This window comes from Carassius gibelio, chromosome B13 (genome assembly GCF_023724105.1).
Source record: "Carassius gibelio isolate Cgi1373 ecotype wild population from Czech Republic chromosome B13, carGib1.2-hapl.c, whole genome shotgun sequence".
NCBI lineage: Eukaryota > Metazoa > Chordata > Actinopteri > Cypriniformes > Cyprinidae > Carassius > Carassius gibelio.
This window is the reverse complement of record NC_068408.1, coordinates 11,255,801-11,279,674: the sequence shown is the minus strand read 5'-3', so window position 1 is coordinate 11,279,674 and position 23,874 is coordinate 11,255,801. Positions and strand designations below refer to the sequence as shown.

Below are 23,874 nucleotides of genomic sequence, written 5' to 3'. Positions count from 1 at the left end.
CCTAAGGGAGATCAAATTATTTCTACAGTGTCACATGTATAGACATGTACCATCTTAAGTTACTTGCCCCAACATGCATCTCACAATCATTTAGATAAGAAATTGTACAAGTCATTTAGGAGCATGCAGTATATGCATTAAACAGATTAAAACCAAGCACACTCGATGAACAAATTTAACTTACAAAACACAATGCTCTATCCTGCTCTAAGAGTCAGTCCTTTCTTTAAACATTCTGGAACTTGTATTTGCTATTGGTATGAATCTGACTGATGATGAAGAAATAACATTAAGCTTTCTGTATAATATTTAGCAGGCAAATATCATTGTGGTAATCATTACAGTACAGGATGCTGATTGATCAATATAGAGTCTCTTATAAAAGCCTTTTATACTCATCAAAACAAAGTAAAAACTGTAATATTATGCAATATTACAATTTAAAATACCAGTTTTTATTTTTTGTTTTATTTGAATGGATTTTCAAAACATAACTTATTCCGGAGATGGCAAAGCTGAATTTTCAGTTGCCAATATTCAGTGTACATGATCCTTCAGAAATCATTCTATAAAATGCGGATTCATTACTATTAAATGACCAATTTCTTAAATCGTACTGATCCCAAACTTTTGAACGGTAGTGCATATAGCAAAAACAATGATCAATTAATTTTGACCCATCCATTTGGTCACCCAAAGAGAATTTCTTTGAATTCTTGTATGCAAGTTCTTTCTAATTATTATGATACTTCACAACCAATCAAGTGTGTAAGACAGTGGACAGGTTTCAAGCACTGTAAACTAGCCTAGGTCTTTCTTCTCTAACTGCTGGAAGAAAACACATTCCACCTTTCCATCATCTCTCCAGCCAAATATCATAAAGACAACACAAATAGAACTTGTTGCCATGAGAACCAGCAGACTGAGATCTCGGAATAATCTCTTCAGTCTCTGCGGCAAGCGAGAGCTCCCTGTAACTTCTGTATAGTTTCTTTTTAAACACCTGTATTTTTACACATTCTGCTGCTGCTTCAGAAGATACCGTTACACACTCACGGAAGCTGGTCTGTCACACTCTGCAGTCCCCTGTGTGATTCTCCCATCAGTCCCGCTGGGCTAAATTTAGCCTGGCAGAGCTTTAGAGGGGGGCAGAAATATCGGCCATTTTTATCTAGATGAAAGGCAGACTATATATTTGACTGATCGTTGAACACACTGTCAATTATTCTTATGGTCTCTAATCAATAATGGAAAACAAAAAATACAAAAAAAAAAACTTCAACACTATTAAACTATAACCTTTGATGGTGATCCTTGCTCTGACAAATCCTTCAGTTAACTGACTCTTTAAATAGAACAAGACTAAAAATAGCAACGTTCATACTCTTTTTCCTAACACACACCTTTAAGTATTTACTTAACTAAAGCAGACTGATTTAAGACTATTGTTTAAGGATATCCAGTAGTTAGGTGACTTAACACAGGACATATGGACATTAAAGCATCACTAAATTTACTTGCATCCATTAAAACCAGTGACATCTGTAGTTAATTCCATCACTATAAACAAGTCTCTGACATTCCTGATTTTTATTCTAAAACACCAAAGCTAGCAGAAGACAGAGAGAGCTACTGACCTGAACCACCCATGACTGCAAACAGCAAGAAAAAGAGAGAGACAGTGAGTGGGAACGCACACAAAAGCAGAGAGAGAAAGACAGAATGAGAGGGAGGGGGACCGGCACATACTACCATTGGCTAATAATGGACACACACACACCACACACACATTCAAACAGTACACAGGGTGACAAACAGCCCAGACCGAAACACAAACACAGTCAAAAATCACAATTATGTGGGACCCTTTCGCAGAACCTAATTAACCCACCTTGTTTCAAACGTCCTACTGTATGTTGCTAGTGTGTGTGAGAAGAAAAAAAGGGGGCAGCAGTGGTTGCTATAGATACAGTGTTCCAGTTTCCTTTACACACACTGCTTAGGGGGCCATCTTAAAATAAGAAGGGGAGGGGGGGTAATTGTGTGCATGTGTGCTGCCGCTTAAATGTCGGAGTGTATTTATAACATCAGAAGATGCACATCCAGCTTGACAACCAGGCAAACATTATATCCAGCCATTCACTTCCTGAATGACAGGTCATTGCCACGGCCAAGGGCCTATATGGAATATGGCAGTTAAATTCTGGAAGTAAAAATCAGATTCTTTCTTTTTTTAACTTAGATTAACAGATTTAACAAAAACAGACTAACTGTGAGCTATAAGGTTGTTAATCAATGGCATATAACTTTTTTTGTTTTTAAATAATTGTGTTCAGCAGCACAAATCCTGGTGAAAAACATTACCCATGGTTCTGCAAAAAAATGCCAACAAATCAAAACAAGTTGCAAAACTTAAAGCAAAATTATCTAGCTAATCTCACTACGCTCTCAAACTACTTAAATGTTCGTATACGTATGCAACAGTATGTTGTTTCTATATACACAACCAACATCTTTAAATCAATATTTGTCCATATTTTGTGTTTATTTTAACTACATTCCCAGTTTGTATTTATTTTAATCATATTACCAATGCTCCATGGGATTCTAGTTCATTTTCTCATTAAAGTTGTTAAGCACAGTCTTGTACCTGTCTTTTTATGTTAAAATAATATTTTTCTTTCAAATCAAATTCATTATATTGTGATTCACCTGAAGCTGTTTGGCTTGATTCATGGCTTATAACTTTTAATTAAAGACTTTTTAAAATTGCCTAAGGGAAAAATAAATAGGAACCAAGACAGCTGAGTGTTCAAAAGGGAAGGTTGAATAATTTAATGTACTATTGTTGCGTATTATAAAAAGATTGTCTTAATCAGCTAGCAAAATGCTAAGCAAGTACACAAAGCTATGAAATGCATCCTGGACCAGAAAGGGAGCATGTGTGACTGCCTTAAAACCTTGTCTGCACTTCTGACCTTCATAATGCTCAAGCATTGAGGAATTACTGCACTATATTCCCATTGACACTTTATTTTTAATGTACATTTTCACTCCCAGTCTGTCTTTGTTTACCTGGCTATCTCAATTAAAAATTAAAATGAAATGTAATTTTATGACTATTCTGCAGAACACAAAATAAGATTTTGAAGAATGCTGGAAACCAACATTTTGGTTACCCCTGACTTCCACAGTATTTACAATTTTTTTTTTATCATAATACTCTAAAGTAAGAATTCCATGCAGGTTTGTATCAACACAAGGGTGAGTAAATAATTACACAGTTTTCTGTTTTTACATTTCTTTAAAACAACTTAACAGTGCCTTAGTCTTCCCTAATAAACATGAACACTTTTTGTCACATTTTGTGCCAGTTTAAGTTTTAATTAGGGTTGGTAGTATCTTACTGGTTAAGGATCTGGGCTGATGACACAAAAATCTCAAAAATAGGTGACCCAGGCACCAGAGTTACTGCAATCACAATCCTGGTACTCGTACATTCTGCTCCTAATGAAGACCCCATACAACACACACACAAGCCTGGAAATTCCAGAGTTAAACAGGAAATAGAATCCAGCCCCACCAAACGATACAAATATAACTGAAATCTGAAGGGAATGTATGTGCCTAATATTTCACTGATAAGGTTACACAGGGAAGGGTTGTGTCAAGCTGATATGAGGCAGAAAAACAGAGATACCTCGAGATTTTATATATATATATATATATATATATATATATATATATATATATATATAATATATATATATATATATAATCTCGAGGTATCTCTGTTTTTAATATTCAATATCCCAAATCATGTATATTTCAGATACATCTACCACTTCATATTTTACATATACTCTGCTTGCTTTTGTAAAATGTCACCAGGAACAATATTCTGTCCTGGCTTTAGAAACCCTGTTGTTTTATCCATTATTTAGCAAATTATTTTATTTACTTGCTTCTGTTACTTCTTACAGACAATGTATATGGATGAGTTCAAATAAAACACTTTCTTCAGACCTGTGAGTGGTTTAAAAATACAGCACTGAATGTTTTATATATTTATGTGTTGCTTTATGCATGTCTCTGGGTGGAAGAGAATACAGTAAGATGGGTCTAGACTCCAGAGAGTTTGTCATGAATCATCAAAAAACAAGAAATGATTGCATAGTGATGTCATACAATCATGCAGAGAAAATGTGATGTCATACACATATCACATATATAATAACATAAACATAGAGACAAACTGAGCGGAGTAAAAATGTATTTGTGCTGTTAAATGATCATGCTAGGAATACATTTAAGACATGTCTTCTATGAATTAGTTTAAAAGGTCCTAAACATATGTAAGAAGAATATAATAAAAACCCACATGTGGACTTCTTTTTTACTTGGCCCATACCAAAACAACCACCCAGAATGCTCTTTCAACGTCCAAGAAACCACTAAGAACAGCTTATACTGAGAATACTGTAAGGCCAATTATAATGTTGTGAATTTAGCATTTAGTTACAGACAGTAGTTTCAGCAAACACAACCATACACAAATACTGTAGCTTTACAAACACAGACTGCCAACACTCACACAATGCAGTCCCTATAAATAGAGTGCCTGCACTCCCTCCCAAAACCATTTATCAAGGTGGACATTTAAATTGTGCCTGCCAGATTACTAGAACAGCCTAGAGAATCCTGTTTGTTTTTCTTTTAAAAATATCCTAGCTCACAATATCTGAGTCTCGCATGGCCTTGCTCTTTCGTTCTCTAGGTACCATGGATGCCTGTTGAAGAGAATGATGTAATCAGGATGGGTGTGACCTGGTTGCTATGGCGACAGCCTCATCCAGCGCTGCTGTAACCGCGAATGAAGATAAAAACCTCAACTCTGTAGCAAACGAAGCCTAATCTAACGACACAGCGGGGTTACGATATCAGCGTTACTGTGAAGCGGACCAGACTACCTGCCGTCCCTCATCCCAAACAAATGCCTCTCCCCTCTTCTCTTTGTCCCACCGGCGCAGAGACAGAGGCTTCATGTGAAACCAAAACCTAATACACGCTCAAATATACAGCATGAAACACACAAAGTGTTGTAAAATAAGCACCATAAAACACGGTTTTATACAGACAAAAACGAAATCTGTACCCTGCCCTCTCCAGCTGCTCCAGGTGCACTCTTTCTTCCCTTTATCCATGTCTTTCGTTTCTCTCGCTGATGTCGACTTTCTCTTTTCCCTTCGCAGATCTTATATCTTCCCGTGACCCACTATCTCAAGCGTCCAAACGGCATGAATGGCCAGCAAGGAGAGGAGAGAGCAGAGGAGAGACGAGCTACTGCTGCTCAGTGAGGAAACGGACAGAGAGAGACAGAGAGAGGAGCAGCTCTGTTGGATGAAACCGTAAACACTGCAGCCTGCACCGCAGAGAGCGGAGCGTACCATATGCAACGCCCGGGGCGTGATGGGGGAGTCAGATCAAAGAGGCCCCACCCTAAAGCTTGAACACTGGCGAGGTCACGTGACCACGTTGGCATTGTTGTCGGTTCAAAATGGGCGGAGTCTGCTGGGTTTTTATCTTGCTTTTTTATTTTATTTGCATTCAGACTTTAAAAGAATAGCAGGCTAACATATGGGGAAATAAATACCCTTATATTATCCTTATCATGGTTAACGATGAATAAATAGTAATTCGAGATTATAGTGGAAATTATAGTAACATATTATTAATATTCTAATTGCATAGAAACAAAGACCAAACAAAAGAGAAACAGAGAAACAAAAATCAAAAAATTATGCTGGCCTCTCCGGAGGTCGCATTTGAAAGCTGCATCCGTCATCGAGGCTGTCTCATTTCAGAAAAGCATTATGACACTCAGAATGCGACTTTCTTTCACAGGAATTGAGGATGCATGAGATGTGTCCTTCGCTGCTGATAACCAACCCACAGTTATTTGCATCGCCGTAAACAATCGTCGTTAATTTGAACAGTGCCTGCTGATGTATGGTACACACACAAGCCCAGATGTGGTGTTTACAACCAATCTTAAATCGCCTCCGGTAAAAACGGATAAACTTTGTAATATCCTCCTATTTTTTCCTCTCAATAAGATTGTTGTAGTACTCAAACATTGAGCAAAATAAAACAAGTAAAACAAATCTAATTGCTTTTCAAATTTAGAAATAATTTTCCTTAAAGTCATTTTTATCTAACATTTCATTGTATTGAGAATGCAACGATGCTCTAAATGTATCGGCATAGCACTGTGATACTTCCTACAGAGGATGCGACCTCCGGAGGGCACAGCCTTCTAAATGAGACGCAGCTGTTTTCAAGTATTTCAACAAGAGTCGACGCAGGAAATGAATACTTGTGCATGCGTGCATGCGTCGGTACGTGTGAGTAGGTCTGCTATTCGATGATTTCAGTCTTGGCCACTGATCTATAATAGAGAAAAATAGAGAAAATCAATACTCATTATATATAGATCAGTGGTCTTGGCTTATTCATTTTCATCATCTTCTTCTGTTTCCCTAAGCATCTTTTCTTCTCTCTAAGGGCTCACCACGATAACAGCTTATGCTTCCTCTCTCCAGTGTTACCATGGCAACAGGCTGGTCTGTGCTGATCCAGGTTGTCTCAGAATTGGAATGCAATGTAGAACGTTGTTGTTTTGATGTTGTAATATCACCACATTAAAAACATCAACCTGTTCACACGAAGACACACTCCAGCATCACTGTGATCGGTTGGTAATGTTCTTATGAAGTTTTTCAATGATAAAAACCCATAGACTGTATAAAAACCTAAAGCTGTGTTACATGAACCGGCGGTCTCTCTCGCCCTCTGCAGGTGATTTACGGCAGCGCTGCCGTAAAGGCGTTGACCTCTTTTTCTAACATTCCAGAACCTTCAGTTTCAGTCACCATACAATGACTGGAATATGGGTTAAAATGTCGTTCACAACATAAGACTTATATATTGCCTATCATAAAATATCTTCGTCAGTTTATATGTAGCTGCCTGTAATCTTGTAATATAATAAATTAATTAAAGGAAGAAATATAGCAAATTAATTTTTAAATCAACTGCTGTTCCTTCATTCAAAGTGAAAAAAACACTTCATAATGCTTGAATCATCATACATGCACTGTCCCCATTTTACAAGAGGATTATATAAAAACAGTTTACAACAAGAGAGTCTGCTTCTCTAGAAAGAACTACTTGATACAAAACAGTTCATATGTTTTAATGTTCATTCCTCCCACTGCTGTCACAAATTCATGTCACTCAGGTTCACATAAACACTGAGAGACAGGATTACTCCTGAGATGAGCATGTTAAGAGCTGTGTTCTGGTTCTGCAGTCAACAGTTTCATAAACAACACACACTCCTGCTATGAATGTACAAATAAAGAACTCCAGTTTTATTAATGGACCTACAGAAGATTTATTACGAGTAACAGCAGTGCGTTTCAATTTAATGTTGTTTAAATGTGCAGCCTAAAAGGATTAAAAAATAATAATAACATCAGATCTGCAATATCTTTTCGTTTTCCTTGTTATTTTGAAGTCATGTAAATAAACCACAGGGTCGGTTTTTAAACCCACCACTAGAGGGAGATTATCCCCTTAACTCAGCCTCAGTCGACCCCAGAAAAGTGGATCTGTGTGCCTGGCAATATCAATGACTTACACAAGCAGCGTGTTTGTACGAAGGAACTTCTCAATGAAATTGATTTCATACCAGCTTTCAAGGGACCATGCTGCACTCTCAGAGAAAAAAAGGTACAAAAGCTGTCACTGGGACGGTATCCTATCAAAAGGTACAAAAATGCAAAATTTAGATACTAATATGTACACTTTAGGAACAAATATGTACCTTTAAGGGTCTAAAATGCAAATAAGTTGGTAAATAAGTTACAAAGGTGTAAATTTTGATAGGGTACCATTCCAAGTGACGGCTTTTTACTTTTCTTTCTGAGAGTGTGTAATGATGTTTAATGTTCAAAAATAAATTCTTGTGAGCTTTTGTTTTATATATATATATATATATATATATATATATATATATATATATATATATATATGAAAGCATTTAATGACTAAATGGAAAATGTATTGCCAGAAAATCCATCTTAAACCTATGCTGCTTTCAAAATAATAAAAGATGAAGGCATCTTAGACGGGATGTTACACAAATACTGGATGTTCTTTAATGCCTTACGTAAAGGCTGTCGATTGAGCTTTTGGACAAAGTCATTGTCTCTCAGGCTTTCCACCATCGAATCTAATTAGTCCTTGCAACATAAGCAGGCTTTTCTAATTAAACTTTTATTGAAAACACATCAGCTGTCACAATAATCTGCTCAGCACTGTTTCCTCTGAGCATTGTAGAATTATGAATTGGCATGACTAGTACGCATTCAAAGAACAGATTATAAAGAATGAGAACAGTGAGCTGAGTTACAAAGTGAATCCAGGAAACTTGTGATTTAAATGAATATTTTGGATTCAATACAATAAAAATTAAGGTTTGTTTTGTTGACATAACAGAGATGGTCTCTTGTAAATCATACTGTGTTTCTGATTGATTCAGACTGTAATTCAATGTTTTGAAATATGTTATCATCTGTGCCTTACTGTATGTGTTTAATTCACTATAAGAGATGACTCTAAGAGTCCTTTGTGAATCTGAACTAGTACACAACCCATTAGAAATAAATTTATTTCCATTATTTTGTGGTTCATGTTTTTATTGCATCACACTGAAAACCGACTGTGAACTCGCATTCAACACTCAAGTAAAATATAACTTTTTCCTTTTGACTTTTGTTTGGCATGATACTTTTGCAAAAGGAAAATGATTGTGCTAATTAGATTATACTACTATTACATAAATTCTGAATGATCTACATAAGTAAACTACTGATTAAGTAAACTTGAGTTGCTTTTAAGCTGCTATGATCATAACATTTATTTAAAATGTTTTTTGTTTGAATGTGTTTTGAGGCGCCATTTGGTGATAAACAGGAGATGAGCTGGTACTCCCACATCATCACTTCATGACACTCACCACCTCTCATCACAGCTGTCAGGCAGTGGATGTTCTCTGAGTCACAGTGCTAATGTTAGCTTGGTTCCAAACCTGCAATCATCTAGAACAGTGGTTCTCAAAATTTTTGACCCCCACTATGTCCAACAAAATAGTTGAATGTCCCCCACATTATCACAAATCAGAGATATTTTCTCTGGCATTTTGCTTGTTGCCACTGGGAATGTAAACATAGTAAGGTAATTAAACATTATTTGTTTTCAATAAAAAATAATAGTTACTGAGGGGGAAAAGAAATATAATGTCAGTTTGCATCTGGATTTTTTTGAGTTTTCAGCATATTCATTGAGCTTTATTAGAAGTTTGCTGAGCCTTGGTTGAGAACAACTGTCCTTAACTTTCTGGCTGATGTACTCTAAAAGCAGCCTTAGGATCTAAAAAAAATTAGTTTACTGACTAATTGAAAAAAGTTAAACATTTCTTAAAACTTTATTATGCATTATTTTCATTTTAAAATGTCTTTTTTAAAAAAATTATATGATAGAAAATTTAGCTAATCACTAAAGTTGTAAAGTATATCCACAGTGAGTTATTACTTTAATTTTCTTTTTGGTGGCTTATGAAAAAACTCTAATAAATGATGCCAAAAAAAAAAAAAAAACCCTTGGGCATACAAGATAATAAAAAAAAAAATCTAAACCATAAACGAACATAACACCACAATAATCAGTGCATTGTAGTAGTATTTACAATTATATTATTTTTTAATTAGCTTTTATTTTTTATATTTTCACTTTTCATATTAAGTTTCAGTCATTTAAAAAAGATTTTTTTCATTTATTTTGTGTTTGTTCTAATAAGATGAAGTTTTTTTTTTTCATCTAATATTTTATATTTTCTTTCTGTTATTTCAGCTTTATTTCAATTGACATGTTTTTTAATTAGTTATAGTTATTGATAGCAGTGCTGCTTGTAGGAAGAATAATGCAATGCTCCTTACCTTTCTGTCTGTTGATGCTTTGGAGGAACAGATCAGCCTCTTTCTCTGTTGTGGAACTGACGATACTGCTTTTGCTTTTATTCTCCTTCTCCTGACTGGAATTCTGTTCTGGAGTCACTGTAGATGTTCCCATTACTGCGGGCCTGGGTTTGGTGGACCAGCTGTCCTCTGGTTGCGGCTTGGACTTCTCAACAGGTACGACTATCTCTTTTTCCTTCTCTTTTTCTTTTTCTGTTTCTCTCAAGGTGCTAGCTGGGGGATCGGTGAACAGAGAGGCCGTAGCGCAGGGTGTCGTAATGGGCTTAGAAGACGTGACATCTGTGGTCAGGGGAGAAGATATTTCTGGAGGTTTTGGGGCAGAATATTCTTGCTCCCTCTTGGGACTTTCCTCAGAAGCTGATTCGATTAGCAGGTCGGTGTCGAGCTCTGCCTCCCTTTCCTCTCTTAACAGACTGTAGAGTGGTGGGTTGCTGGATTGACCAAAGCCCCCTTTGGAACCCCCAGAGAGGTCAAATGGGTTACCAGCACTGACCTTGTTGGTTTGTGGCTTGTCAAATGGGTTACTAGCTTTATCAATGGCAGATGTGTTGCTGGCCTGCTCAAATGGGTTGCTCGCTTGACTGAATCCGCCTTTTGAGGGAGGGGTCTTAGATGTCAGATCAAGTATTGGCGAATCAGGTTCTTCAGCCACTTGCTCAATTTCTGAATCTCCAGACTCATCACTGCCTTGAAGGTCTTGAGCCCATGGGGACGAGGGTTTCGCTGAGCTCTTGATGTCCTTGGTTTCAGGAAGATTGGGATAAGAGCTGATGCTGCTGGAATCTTGGGTGGAGCTCACAGATTTAATTCCTGCAGGCTGGAACAGCACATCAGACGGAGACTCTCGACCTGGAAAAGAGAAAAGTAACAGAAATGTAAAAATGCAAGAACAATTAAAATATGAGAGAAAGATTATAATCTATAAGTATTAATTATATACTGAAATAATTGGCAACATTTTTAATGATTGGGTGGTATTAGAGGCAAGATAATATCACGCCTATATATCTGTATTTTTCTGCCTGCAATAATCAATTTACTTAACTAAATAAATCAAATAAAAATATGTCTTTCTGTCTGTCTAGGCACCATAGAGACTTTATTAAAGAATTTGCTGATTTTCTATCAGAGTTAGTGCTGGCTGCAGATAAAGTTTTAATTGTTGGTGATTTTAATATCCATGTTGATAAATGAAAAAGCATTTCTAGACATTCTGAGCTCTATTGGGGTTAAGACAACATGTGTCAGGTCCTACTCATTGTCAAAATCATACTTTAGATTTGATACTGTCACATGGAAATTATGTAGACGGTGTTGAAATTCTGCAGCTGAGCGATGATATCTCAGATCATTATCTAGCCTTGTGTAAACTCCATATAGCTAAAATGGTTCATTTTACTCCTTGTTACAAGTATGTTAGAACCATCACTTATACCACAAAAGACTGCTTTGTAAGTATTCTTCCTGATTTATCTCAATTCCTCAGCATATCGATAGCTCAAAAAAACTTGATGATGTAACAGAAACTATGGACTCTCTTTTCTAGCATTTTTGATATGATTGCTACTTTACACTTAAGAAAGATTAAGGAAAACAGTTTGACACTGTGGTATAATGTGCACACTAAAGAGAGGAGCCCAGAAAATGGAGCGCAGCTGGAGGAAAACAAAACTAGATGTATTTCATGTTGCATGGCAGGAAAGTACCCTATCCTACCAAAAAAAGCATCGTCTTTTAGAAGAAAACAAACATAACTCCAGGTATTTATTCAATACAATGGCTAAATTAACAAAAAAGAAAGCACCAACAGGCACTGACATTTCCCAACAGCACAGCAGTGATGACTTTATGAACTACTTTAGTTTCAAGATCGATACTATTAGAGATAAAATTTTAACCAACCAGCCGTTGGCTACAGTACCACATCAGTGCGCTATAGATCCCCTGAGGAACAATTCCATTTATTCTCTACTATAGGAGAGAGGAAGAACTTTATAAACTTGTTAAATCATCAAAACCAACAACGTGTATGCTAGACCGTATGCCATCTAAGCTCCTAAAAGAGGTGCTTCCAGGAGTCATATATCATCTTCTGACTGATATTAATTTGCCATTGTCATTAGGATATATCCCCAAAACCTTCAAACTGGCTGTTATTAAAAAACCACAACTTGACCCCAAGGATCTAGTTAATTACAGACCGATCTCAAATTTCCCTTTTCTGTAAAATATACTAGAAATGGTCGTATCCTCACAATTATATTTCTTCTTAGAGAAAAATGGTATCTTTGAGGATATCCAGTTAGGATTTAGACCATATCATATTACTGAGACTCCTCTCACTACATACGACCTGCTCTTATCATCTGATCATGGTTGCATCTCTCTATTAGGGCTACTGGGTCTTAGTGTTGCGTTCGACACTATCGACAACAACATTCTTTTGACTAGACTAGAAAATTTTGTTGGCATTAGTGGAAGTGCATTAGCATAGTTCAAACTGCAATGAAGAGGTATCATAATGATCACAAGTGCAGTATGGAGCAACTCAAGGCTCAGTACTAGGGCCATTACTTTTCACATTTTACATGTTGCCCTTGGAAGACATCACCAGGAAACACGGTGTTAGATTTCACTGTTATGCTGATGACACTCTATGCTGCTGAAACACTTTATATTTCTTTGTGGCCTGGCAAAACATACCAATTTGAAAAACTAATGGAATGCATAGTTGATATAAAAAACTGGATGACAAGTAATTTTTCACTGCTAAATTCTGAAATAAAAACAGAGGTGTTAAATTGGACCAAAAACCTCTGCATGTAATAACCTAGAACACTGTCTAACACTTGATGGCCTCTCTGTCAATTCTTCATCATCAGTTAGAAACTTAGATGTGCTATTTGATAGCAATATTTCCTTCGAAAGCCACGTTTCTAGCATTTGTAAAACTGCATTTTTACATATAATTGTGTAATAAATTGTGACCTCTCAATGTCAAATGCAGAAATGTTAATTCATGTGTTCATGACTTCAAGGTTAGATTATTGTAATGCTTTATTGGATGTTTTTCTGCACGCTTAATAAACAAACTCCAAAATGCTGCAGCTAGTGTTCTTACTAGAACCAGAAGGTTTGATCATATTAGCCTGGTTCTGTCAACACTGCACTGGCTCCCTATTAAACATTTTATAGATTTTTAAATCTTGCTAATTACTTATAAAGCCCTGAATGGTTTAGCATCTCAGTACTTGAGCAAGCTCTTATCGTATTATATATAAAGCACTATATAAATAAAGGTGGCTCAACTTCTGTCTGTCTGTCTGTCAGTTAGATGTTATTAGAGGCAAGACATCTATTCATCCATCTATCTTTAACTTTTCACTTTTTAAGCTTTTTTTAACTTTCAAACTAGGCGTGACAACTTTGCTTTTCTAATTAAAAAAAAAATACAAATTGCAGTCTTCTTGCTACTTTAATTTAAATAAAATTAAAATACAGAAATGGATTTGGAAAATAAAAGGCTTTCTCAATTCAGTATTGAATGGTGCAGCAAGTGCATCACAAGGGGAAGGGATCTACCTGTAGGGGAGTGGTTAGGGGAGTGGTTAGCTGAGGAGGCTGCGCTGTCATCCTCTGGTTCTGACAGTGTTACAGTGGGAAGACCCTGCTGACCAAAACTAAGCACGCTCTCTCTCTCGAACATGCCCCCTTGTGGAGACACTCTCACCGGCTGGGACTCTGTCGTAACGGTGATCTTTACAGGACTGGCACTCTGTGGCGTTTCCATCCTATGGTAAGATCGGAAATCTGCCATCTCTTCATCTGAAGGATCCTCCACGTACGGGAATGTGTCCTGCCCACCGGCCGAACCCTGACTCTTCACCTCTGTATCTTCAGATCCAAGGGGGCTCTTCTCCAAATAGCGACCCATATCGAAGGGGTCATGGCTGGATTCTTTATTTTCCTTTTCATGAATCTTAGGCTTGAAATCCTGAATGTCATCTTCATCTTCTTCCTCATCTTCTTCTTCATCTCCATAGCCAGACATGAGAGGCTGCTGCTTGTTCTTGGCATTGCCCACACTACCAAAATCACAGAGGTCATCCCCCATATCCATGTAGCTGTAATGGTCAGTCTTGTGTGAGCCCTGCAGGGTCGTATGATGGTCTGAGGGGTCACCTGGGGTCATGCCGATACCGGAGTCAGTCCCGGTAGGAGCAGGTGGGGAACGATTGCCATCAGTGGAGAAGATAGAGGCACCATCATTAAAAGGATTAGAGGAGGACTTTGAGGAAAGGAGAGAGGTGTACAGATCACCCTCTCCTGATGATGACGACTTCATAAACATGTCAGACAGAGAGTCACCTAGAGAGAGAGAGAGAGAGAGAGAGAGAGAGAGAGAGAGAGAAAGAACATAATTTAATTAGTAATTAATGGATGGGAAAAAATGGAAATGGAAAAGTTTTTTATTTTTTATTGAATTATTTATTTATGTTTGTGGTATAAAAAAAAAAAAAAGATTGGATGTAAAATATTTTTAATGAGATTTGTTTTCATTATTGGCTCTTGAATGTGTCCATTTGTGCTGATGCACCTAAAACAACAATAAAAGAATAATGTTTATTCATATGATTATATATATTCAAAGATACAATTCTTTTTTCAAAAAGCAAAAATGCATGATATGGTATTCATGGATTCTAGTAATCCCTTGTGATTTTTGGGTGGGGGTTGGGGCATGAATGTAGGGTCTGAGCCTGAATGGATTAACTGTAATTTAATATATTTGTTTAGATAAAAATGTATTTGCATAGAATTCACTAAAGGCAATCAAACATAAAATATCATAAACATATATGTTGAAAGAGCTATTTATAGAACACTTTAAAGCACATAGATGTTGACTCCCTGCTGAGCCCTGTGCAGGAACCAGAAGTCCGATTTATTTATATATGTAGATGCTCATGGACTTTTAGAGTAGATTTAAAGCATATTTTTTCAGAAGTGATGTAAATCTGATTCCCAGTGGACTAAGACGAAAAGCAGACAGTAAGTTTCAACATGTAGTGATATTCAGATTGGTTGGATACTGTGAACATACACAGCTGGCAACATCTGCTCTGTCTCTTTGAAATTAGAGTCTTAAGAGGATTAATGAGAGCTGGACAACAAACCCTGTGACTGTTACATCTTCGATAACACATGAACATCAGCCTGTGCTAAAATTACAGAAGGAAATAACATCATAATGAACCAATGACTGACTGCAGATTGGGGAAAGGAATGATATGATTCAAAGATCTATAATGCCATCTTGCTGTCTGCAGCTTACAGACAGCTGTCTACTAAGACAGCATAGCAGTGTTGTTATTGTTGACTAAAATAAAACTGAAATATTACAAGTCATCTTCAGCAATTGAAATAAAGCTGAGATCAAATATAAATGTTAGATAAAAAATAAAAAAAACTTAAATGAAAAATAATGCTGCCTTGGCAACTAATAATTATTTACAAAAAATACATTTGAATTAAAAATAAATTAAAACTAAAAAATATTTAAGAAAGATACACATACATTTAAAAAAAGAAAACTAATTCAAAATTGCAGTGGTGTCAAAAGTATTGGCATTCATTACTCAAGTAGAAGTATAGATACTAGGGTTTAAAAAGACTTTTGTAGAAGTTGAAGTATCAACTCAAGCTTTTTACTCAAGTAAAAGTGTAAAAGTACTGGTTTAAAAAACTACTTAAAGTATAAAAGTAAAAGTAATGTAAGGAAAAAAAATGCCATTAAGAACAAAAGCTTGGGCCGTGCCACAAGCGCCTATTGTGCACTACCCCACCTCCTCAAAAAAAAAAAAATTTCTAAAGGCCATAATGACTATAATGTTATATTAAAATGTTCATATTGAAAAATTTGGGAGGCACTAGGCTACCTGTTTCAGCCACATATATGCCCATTGAAAATGAACTCATTTTAGTACAATGCAAATACATCAAAGAGCTAGAGATATGATGACTAGTTGCCAATAAGTATTGTTATGGTGCAAAAAGTCAAACTTCAGAGGCATGTCATCAATAACCTTGAATGGAATGTAAATGTACATCCAAGCTTAGCTGCAGGACTCTGTGAGGGCAATGGACAAGAACATTGGTGCAGGCTAAGAAACAATTACTCTTGTGTGGTTGACTATTTACAATAAACATTATAGTGCTGTCAAAATGAATGATTAATCTAAGTGATTATTCAAAAACTAAAAATGAAAAATAACTCATAATCCTGATACCTTCTTGATTGATAGCTTCTTGTATTCGGTACATACGTCTGCTATGTCCAGTGTTCGGAGGGTAACGAGTTACAAAGTTGATATAGAGCTTCACAGTCCCACCCACAGCCCGAGAGAGCTCTGGTGCCGGAAGTAAATTTCCCATTCATTTCTCCCATTCACTTTCGGAAAAATCCGTATCTAAAGAGTTTTAGAGCATGTGTGAGGATAACCAGCTACGGCTGAACTCATAAGCATATAACATATCATTTCAAGTGAAAAAATTAAGACAAAATCCAAAAAAGTCAAAGGTACAAGACTGTGTACATATTTTCATTTCGAGCGCAGGAACTACTCATCCCATAAACCACCGCGCCCCATTGAATTCGACTGAAGCCACAACTGCGAACGAGGCAACGAGCCTTTTGAGCGACATCCAAATCTGATGATGGCCGCTCGCGCAAACTTTTTCCTCCAGTGAATTTTATTTTATATAGTGAATGTGCAGTAATAGCAGTTCTTTCAGTATTAATCGTGTAAATAAATAGTGTTTTATATATGTATTGTGTATTGATTTTTATTTTATCATCGTGTATTTTATATTGTGTGCGTGTGTGAAAGTGGTTAACGATAACGTCAGCAATGGTGCAGTGCTTTGTATCTGACTGCAATCACTGCTCAGTTGTCAACACATGTCGTTGCCATTACACAAATGTTCAGTAAATGCACAAAAAGGTATGTCTAGGCTAAATATTGTTTTGACAGTGGCATTATAAAATGCTTGATATGACTCATTTCATATGGAGGCTACAGTAGCCTAGCTAAAGTGGACGATAATGCTAACTAAAGTTACCAACCTCCCTGCAAAACTCTCAATGGCAGCCAAGGAGATCATGATTGCACTGATAAGTCTACCGTGCAAAAACGCAATACAGGTTTTTATTTTATTTTATTTTTTTATTAATGATCTTCAGTCTTCAAGGACCTTCGAGGGGTTTAACCAGACAGTTATACGAGCTCCACCAATCAGATGCATCACTGTGGGATTGTGGGATTGTTCAGGATTGTGGGTAATGAAGTACTTAGCCAAGACATAGCGAATAAAAGGCATTTAGATCAAAACAAGGTTAGTGCCCCCAAGATCTTTTTACGTTTATATGAGCATATACTGTTGCTTAGTACAGCCGTAGCTGGTTTTAAGTCTACCATGTATGGTTACGTTTTTATGGCTTATACCCCAAATGTCAATGCAGAAATTGCATTGAATTTTTAGTTCCGGCACCAGCTGTGGGTGGGACTGTGATGCTCTATAGCCTAGATATCACAACATTGTCATTTGCGTCATTAATCGCAAACGATAATTTATTAAAACGTCTCACTACCCAACTACCTACAGTAGCTTAATTTGTGGAGGACGAAGAGAAAGCACCCATTTGGCAAATGAGCCAGTAGTGAGAAATAAATAATAACTTTTAAGTAGGGTCCAGTGCCTTTTCGATACTTTTAAAATGGTACTGGCGCCTCAACGTGCCTGAACCGATACTTAAAAAAAAAAAAAAGATCTACAAAAAAAACTATGGATAACATTAAAGAACATTACAAATATTTAAAATAAATCCATAGCTTTCACCTTGGATGCTCTCATTTCCCAAGTTGTGCTTCCCTTAATCTAAGGCTAATAAATGTATTTCACAATCTGGGTCATTATTTAATACAAAAGTACACATAATGTTTCTACTGTATCTCTGTCACTCACTCTGATATTTAGTTAAGATGAGTGCTGTCTGTCACTGTCTTAAATCAGTTCTGTGAATGACTGTATGCTCATTCTTTATAAAGTAGCAACAATCTCGTTTTTAAAATACAGTACTGTGCAAAAGTCTTATGGAAAAGAAAGAATAGTGTTTTCACCCCAAAAAAGGGTTTTAAGCCAGTTATTTATATCTTTTGCTGCAATGTGTCAGTAGGACAGTAGTTTGCCATTAATTTTAATAATAATCTAGTGCGATTTTGAATGCACAAGCAGTTTGACGATGGCAAAATGAATGTTTGGAATTGTAAACTGATATACTGACAGTGACACTCTACAGCAAAATATATAAATAACTGGCCGAACACCATTCTTTTAAGTGAAAATACTGCCTAAGACTTTTGCACAGTAGTGTATGTACGTATGATTAAATGAAGTATATTTAAATAAGTGTAAGGAAACAGCTGTTTCGTGATTAGCGGTGACAAGCGAAAACTTTACACTAGATGAGAAACCGACTGATCGTGACCTTTTGTAAGCTGTATTTATGACAAAAAACTTCACAGATACAGATATTCTAACAATCTATCGGTAAACACACACCTTGTGTCCTCTGTCTCTGTTTGAGCTCGCGCTGCTCCACCGTGGTCGGCGGATTGAAGAGCGCGCTGAAAGACGGGAGGAGACCGGACTGACGCCGGTTTCATTAGAAATTTAAGCGGACTGACTCTGAGGCGATCGGATACTACTGGTTCCAACCTACTTTTAAGAAATATATTTTTTGATAAACGAACCCAAAACTGTCTATGCAGTGTGATGTGACTTGTGTCATGTGCAGGTGTGATGGATCGCGTATGGACCAATAGGGTGTCGGAATGGTATATGTGTATACTTCTCATCCAACCACAATCAAATTCACTCCATCCTGATGGCGCGATTTATCTGGATAGGTTTTTTTTCTTTCTCTCTCTCTGAACGATAACAATCCGGAATGAAATAGCAGTAACGAAGCTATTTTTTTAAATGTAAGGAGTAGAAAGTACAGATACTTGCGTGAAAATGTAAGGAGTAGAAGTAAAAAGTCGGCTGAAAAGTAATTACTCAAGTAAAGTATAGATACCCCAAATTTCTACTTAAGTACAGTAACGAAGTATTTGTACTTCGTTACTTGACACCTCTGCAAAATTGTAAATAGAACTGTATAAAACATATAATATATAATATTGCAGCATGAAATGGAGCCAAGCAAGTAGCAACTTTTATGTGGCAGGAGACTCAACTCAACAATGTTTGGCATGTTGCTAAGCTCATAACCCAATACTAAAATATAAAAATATTTCTCACATACTAATATTGGGAAAATATCTTTTTAATCAGACAAAACTGTTTTCATAAATCCTTTTCAGTACCGATTGAATTAAGCATGATTACATTTATTATCAACATATCTCTCTCTTCCTCCACCAACTTTGATAGATCTGAACTGAACTGATCTGAACTGAAAAGTGCATTATTGAATGTACTAAATGTGGCAATATCAGACAAATGTGTGTTTATCTGTATTCAGTGACAGCCTGTTTTTTTCAGCAACCTTGGTTCTGGTATTTTTCACATTCATTTCAACCAGACAATTCATTTCAAAAATTCTTCAATACAGCATTCTAGGCTACAGACCAAAACGTTCTTTGACAAAGACAACATTTGTTTTATGGGTGTGGCTGCATTCGATATAACATCCTTACTGTATCATTTAAGCTATATCTTTATATATTTAGAGTAGTATGCTATTTTGAATTCAGCCAGTGACTCGATCACGTAATTTGCAATGCTTGCTTGGAGTAGGCGGACACTGCTGAGCTCTTTTGGCAAGACTCACAATTCCATGGTAACAGTGACTTCTCTGATTGTTGGAGGTTTATGGGTAGTGTAGTTCTCTACCAGAAATTAAAGTGACAGCACTCACAGCAGGCTCAAAAATGTTCATGACTCTCATACCATCCAAAACTTCCTTTCTTCTGTGGAATAGCAGACATTAAATAAACAAAGTACTGTTTTGTGGTATATACAATGAAGGTAATTGGTTTCCAATGTTATTTGGACTTCTTTTGTGTTCTGTAGAATAAATAGAGTCATACAGGTTTAGAATGACATGAAGTTGAGTATATGATAAAAAACGTTATTTTACAATGAAGCTGAAATCACACTGACAATTTTACAGCCTCAAAATTCTAAGTAGGTTTGTCTTGAAAGGTTTTTACAATTCATTTCTCTACAGTGTCGCGCTCTATTCAAGTTGTCCTTGTACGCTGCCTGCCTTTGGCTGAAAGTGACAGAAGGAATGGTCTTTCCACATTCACCCTGAACTGTTTGTTGATCTCGCTCGGCCTCTCTCTCATGCCCGAGTGACTCTGTGAATGCAGACAGACAGTACACACCAGCATTCCTCCTCGTCTAGGCCTTTCCCCTCAGCGCATTAGACAGGCAGACAGAGAGAGAGAGAGACAGACAGTCAGAAGTGGATTGTGGTGGACATATTGACATGTGTGAGTGATGTTACTGGTGGTACAATCAGAGTTACGGGATTTCTGTTGTGTTGAGCCGCTCACCACGTGGACAGATCTTTTTTCAGCCCGTCTTTATAGATCTGTGAGCTCACAGGCTTGGCAACTGTAAAAAAGACTGTGGGATGTCTCACTCTCACTCAGCCTATAAATAGACCTCCCTCTGTTTATTTAAAAAGGGAGAATGCTAAAGACAGAGCCAACTACAGCCCAAACCGACATTGTATGAAAGACAGGAAGAGAGCGAAGGAGAGAGAGGGGGGGAGAGAGGGAGGGAGAGAGGGAGGGAGAGGAAGGGAAGAAACAGGAACCTTAACATAGCTAGAGTGTGAAAGAGAGAAAGAATCTTTGTGCGAGGGCTTTTAAATGTGTTTCAGAAAACGTGTATTTGGGCTTGTGTCCATGAGACGAGGAAAGACTTTGTGTGTGTTTTGGTGTATGTGCAAGAGTGTGTGTTAAAGCTAACCAGCGCATGGGGGAGCTGAGGGATTTCAGGCCCTGCCTCATGAATATTTGAGCATGTGCATGGGCGTATGTGTGCATGCAGTTTCCCCATAGCTAATAATAGCACTCTGAGCCATAACGGCTGATCAATCAGACTCTTAATGGACCAAAGAGCACCTGCAGAAGCAGAAACTGATAATTAGCAACAGAAAAAAGCCATGAAAGTGGGCTGCGATGGACTACTGTATGAAAGTTTGAAAGCATGCGAGTGTATTTCACCTTATGTATTTTACATGCTATGTGTGATAGGCTCTAGTCACATGTCTCCACTCTGAAAGGGTTTCTATAGATACATCGCTACTTTATCTGTCACATTGATCCACAGAAACACTAAAAGCACATTAAACGATGCAGCATGTGGTACAATTAAAGTACGACTGAGTGCTTGGATGTCTGTCCCTGAACCTCCGATCATGTACACTTCCTTTATGAAAAGGTTCTATGTTTTATTATTGTCCTGTATTAAATCCACATTATTGTCTGAGGTTTAGGAATCACACTGTAAGACACCAGAACATTTCATCTAATAAACTCAGTGTTATTGTTTTGATACGGTAATTTAGATTTAGCTTAGCAGCAGCTTAGAAATACTCCGAAAGAAAAAGTTCCCTGAAAAAAAAAAAAAGATTTACAATGCAGGATATTGGATAATAATTTCTTGATGAGATGGTGTTGATAGCATCAAAATAAGGTTGAAGCAACATTATTTATGGCATTAACACAAACTTTACCCAACATGCTTCCATAAATGTTGACATGCTAAACTAATGAGTCTGGAACCTATCTTCCACTCCTCTTTGTTTTGTTAACCACGACATACTCAAGAAAGCTTTAATACACTTTCTAGTATATATAATATGCCCTAAAATAGTGGTGCAATCAGTTATTTTTGTTAATGTATTAGGATCAGCCAATATGGTGGCCATGTTTGAAATGTAAGCTTTTGTTTCTGTTGACTGTGAAGAAATGCGAAGTTCACAGTCAGCCACAACTATTTTATTCAGTATGCAAATGTCTACAATAACAGGAGTTACCCAGACAAAATAAGCACTATTTGGCTGGTCATGTGATCTTAACATGGTGGCCCCTGAGACGGTGCTGCTCCATGTAAAATAGATTAGGCTACTGATGTTACAGGAGACGTCATTTAAGAGGATATCATTTTCAAGTACTACTCATTTATTTCTTTGTAGAACTTATTCCTTTGTGCACTTTTAAGGTCAGAGTCAACAAATCAGATATAAATGACAACATTACAGTTTATATTGAAATACATTCAATTGAATGTGAATGTCTTTTCTATTTTTTTTTTGTTTGTTTGTTTGTTTATTGTACTACAGGAGGTTGAAACTCTCATTTAATGTTTTTAAATAGTTTTATGGTTTCATGATTTCTTATGATTTCAGTAATATGTCTTCATACAATTTGCTTACACCCCACAGACAGGCTAGATTTGGGGTGGACCTTTTCCTTACAAAACACAATGTACGAGTTCATTACAAAACTGCCACCATGTAAAAAAGTTGACATTTTCTTATTAGACTGGGTTGTGTTCGGCTGAGAGTTTGAAGGCTGTACTGTTGTTGTCACTATATGAACTGTCATATTGAGAAGTTTTAATATAGTCTGGCTATGTCCTGCATGAAAAGGTTTATTATAAGGGTGGACAATGCCCAATTATTGATCCATACCCTGTGATTTAGAAAAGTGAGACAGACTGAGGAGAAAAGAGGGCAGAGAGACAGACAGTGAGCACAAAGACAAAGAAATTATGATCATTGAACACACATCATGATCCTAAGAGTTCTTGATTGCTTCATTCTAAACGCATCAGAGAGCAACATAAGAATGTTTTGTTTGTTTTACTGTGTGTGTCGTTTGTTTGGTCGTATTATTTGAACTACCCCAGTTGCCTGGAGCGCAGCATGAGTCTGTGTATGCAGACACATCCAGGCGATGTCACACCCATGGCCTGCTCTGGCTCTCTTCATTCATCAGCAACAGCAGCTTTTGCTTCTTCTTTTCTTTAATCGCCGGCACGTGCGTTGCCGCTAAAACACAATGCGTAATTATAAAGATCATACATTTACCTGTCGATGCAGTTTCCATGGGAACGCCGCTAGCTTCAAAGGGATGGAATTGTTGCTTGGGCGCGTGCGGATCGTCCCGCATCTCGTCGAAACGGGGCCCTGCGCTCCCAAACATCCCGTTCTTCTCCTCCTCCTCCTCGAACCATTTTCCATCCAAACCCGGCCCCTCGCTCGAATTGGCGGACATGCTTGCAGTAATCGCACGCAGAGAGTTTGTTCAGAAGCGAGAACGATTGTGTGAGATCGCAGTAAGAAATTCTAAGATGTGACGCTTAATATGGCCGATCCTGACCGATGCTTCCCGTCTCGCAGCAGCGGAGCCAGTGGGCTTGATGTGCTCGGTTCAGAGTCTCGGAGCTAACGTGACGTCACTGTATCTGTGCGGCTCGCGGTTGACACGGATTGAGGACGGAGAGAGACATTCCGGTTAGAGGACGGTCCGTGTGCCACGGGCGTGGTTCTATCTACCTAACAGTACACATAATACGCACGCTACATTTAAGCTTTATATAAACACTTCAGCGTAAAAACACCTTCAGCGATAATGAAACCGTCCGAATCTGACTTTTTTTTTTTTTTAATTGTGGACAGAAATGACTG

The 23,874-nt window shown here is 37.2% G+C and overlaps 1 protein-coding gene across 3 annotated transcripts in view; it reads right to left on the bottom strand.

Annotated features, from left to right (window-relative positions):
* rtn1a (reticulon 1a) overlaps nucleotides 1–23,729 on the bottom strand; it is a 27,964-nt gene extending 4,235 nt beyond the window's left edge. Inside the window, exons 1-3 of one of the 3 annotated variants that reach the window (XM_052572361.1) lie at nucleotides 23,275–23,729; nucleotides 13,683–14,468; nucleotides 10,062–10,949 (exon numbers count right to left, since the gene is read on the bottom strand). In XM_052572361.1, the coding sequence (XP_052428321.1) occupies nucleotides 10,062–10,949; nucleotides 13,683–14,468; nucleotides 23,275–23,461 (1,861 nt within the window). In that variant the 5' untranslated portion in view covers nucleotides 23,462–23,729. Of the gene's footprint in view, nucleotides 1–1,637; nucleotides 1,743–5,155; nucleotides 5,435–10,061; nucleotides 10,950–13,682; nucleotides 14,469–23,274 lie in introns of those variants that run through there. The other 2 variants (XM_052572363.1, XM_052572362.1) reach the window with 2 other exon arrangements.
* Between the last annotated feature and the right edge of the window lie 145 nt (nucleotides 23,730–23,874).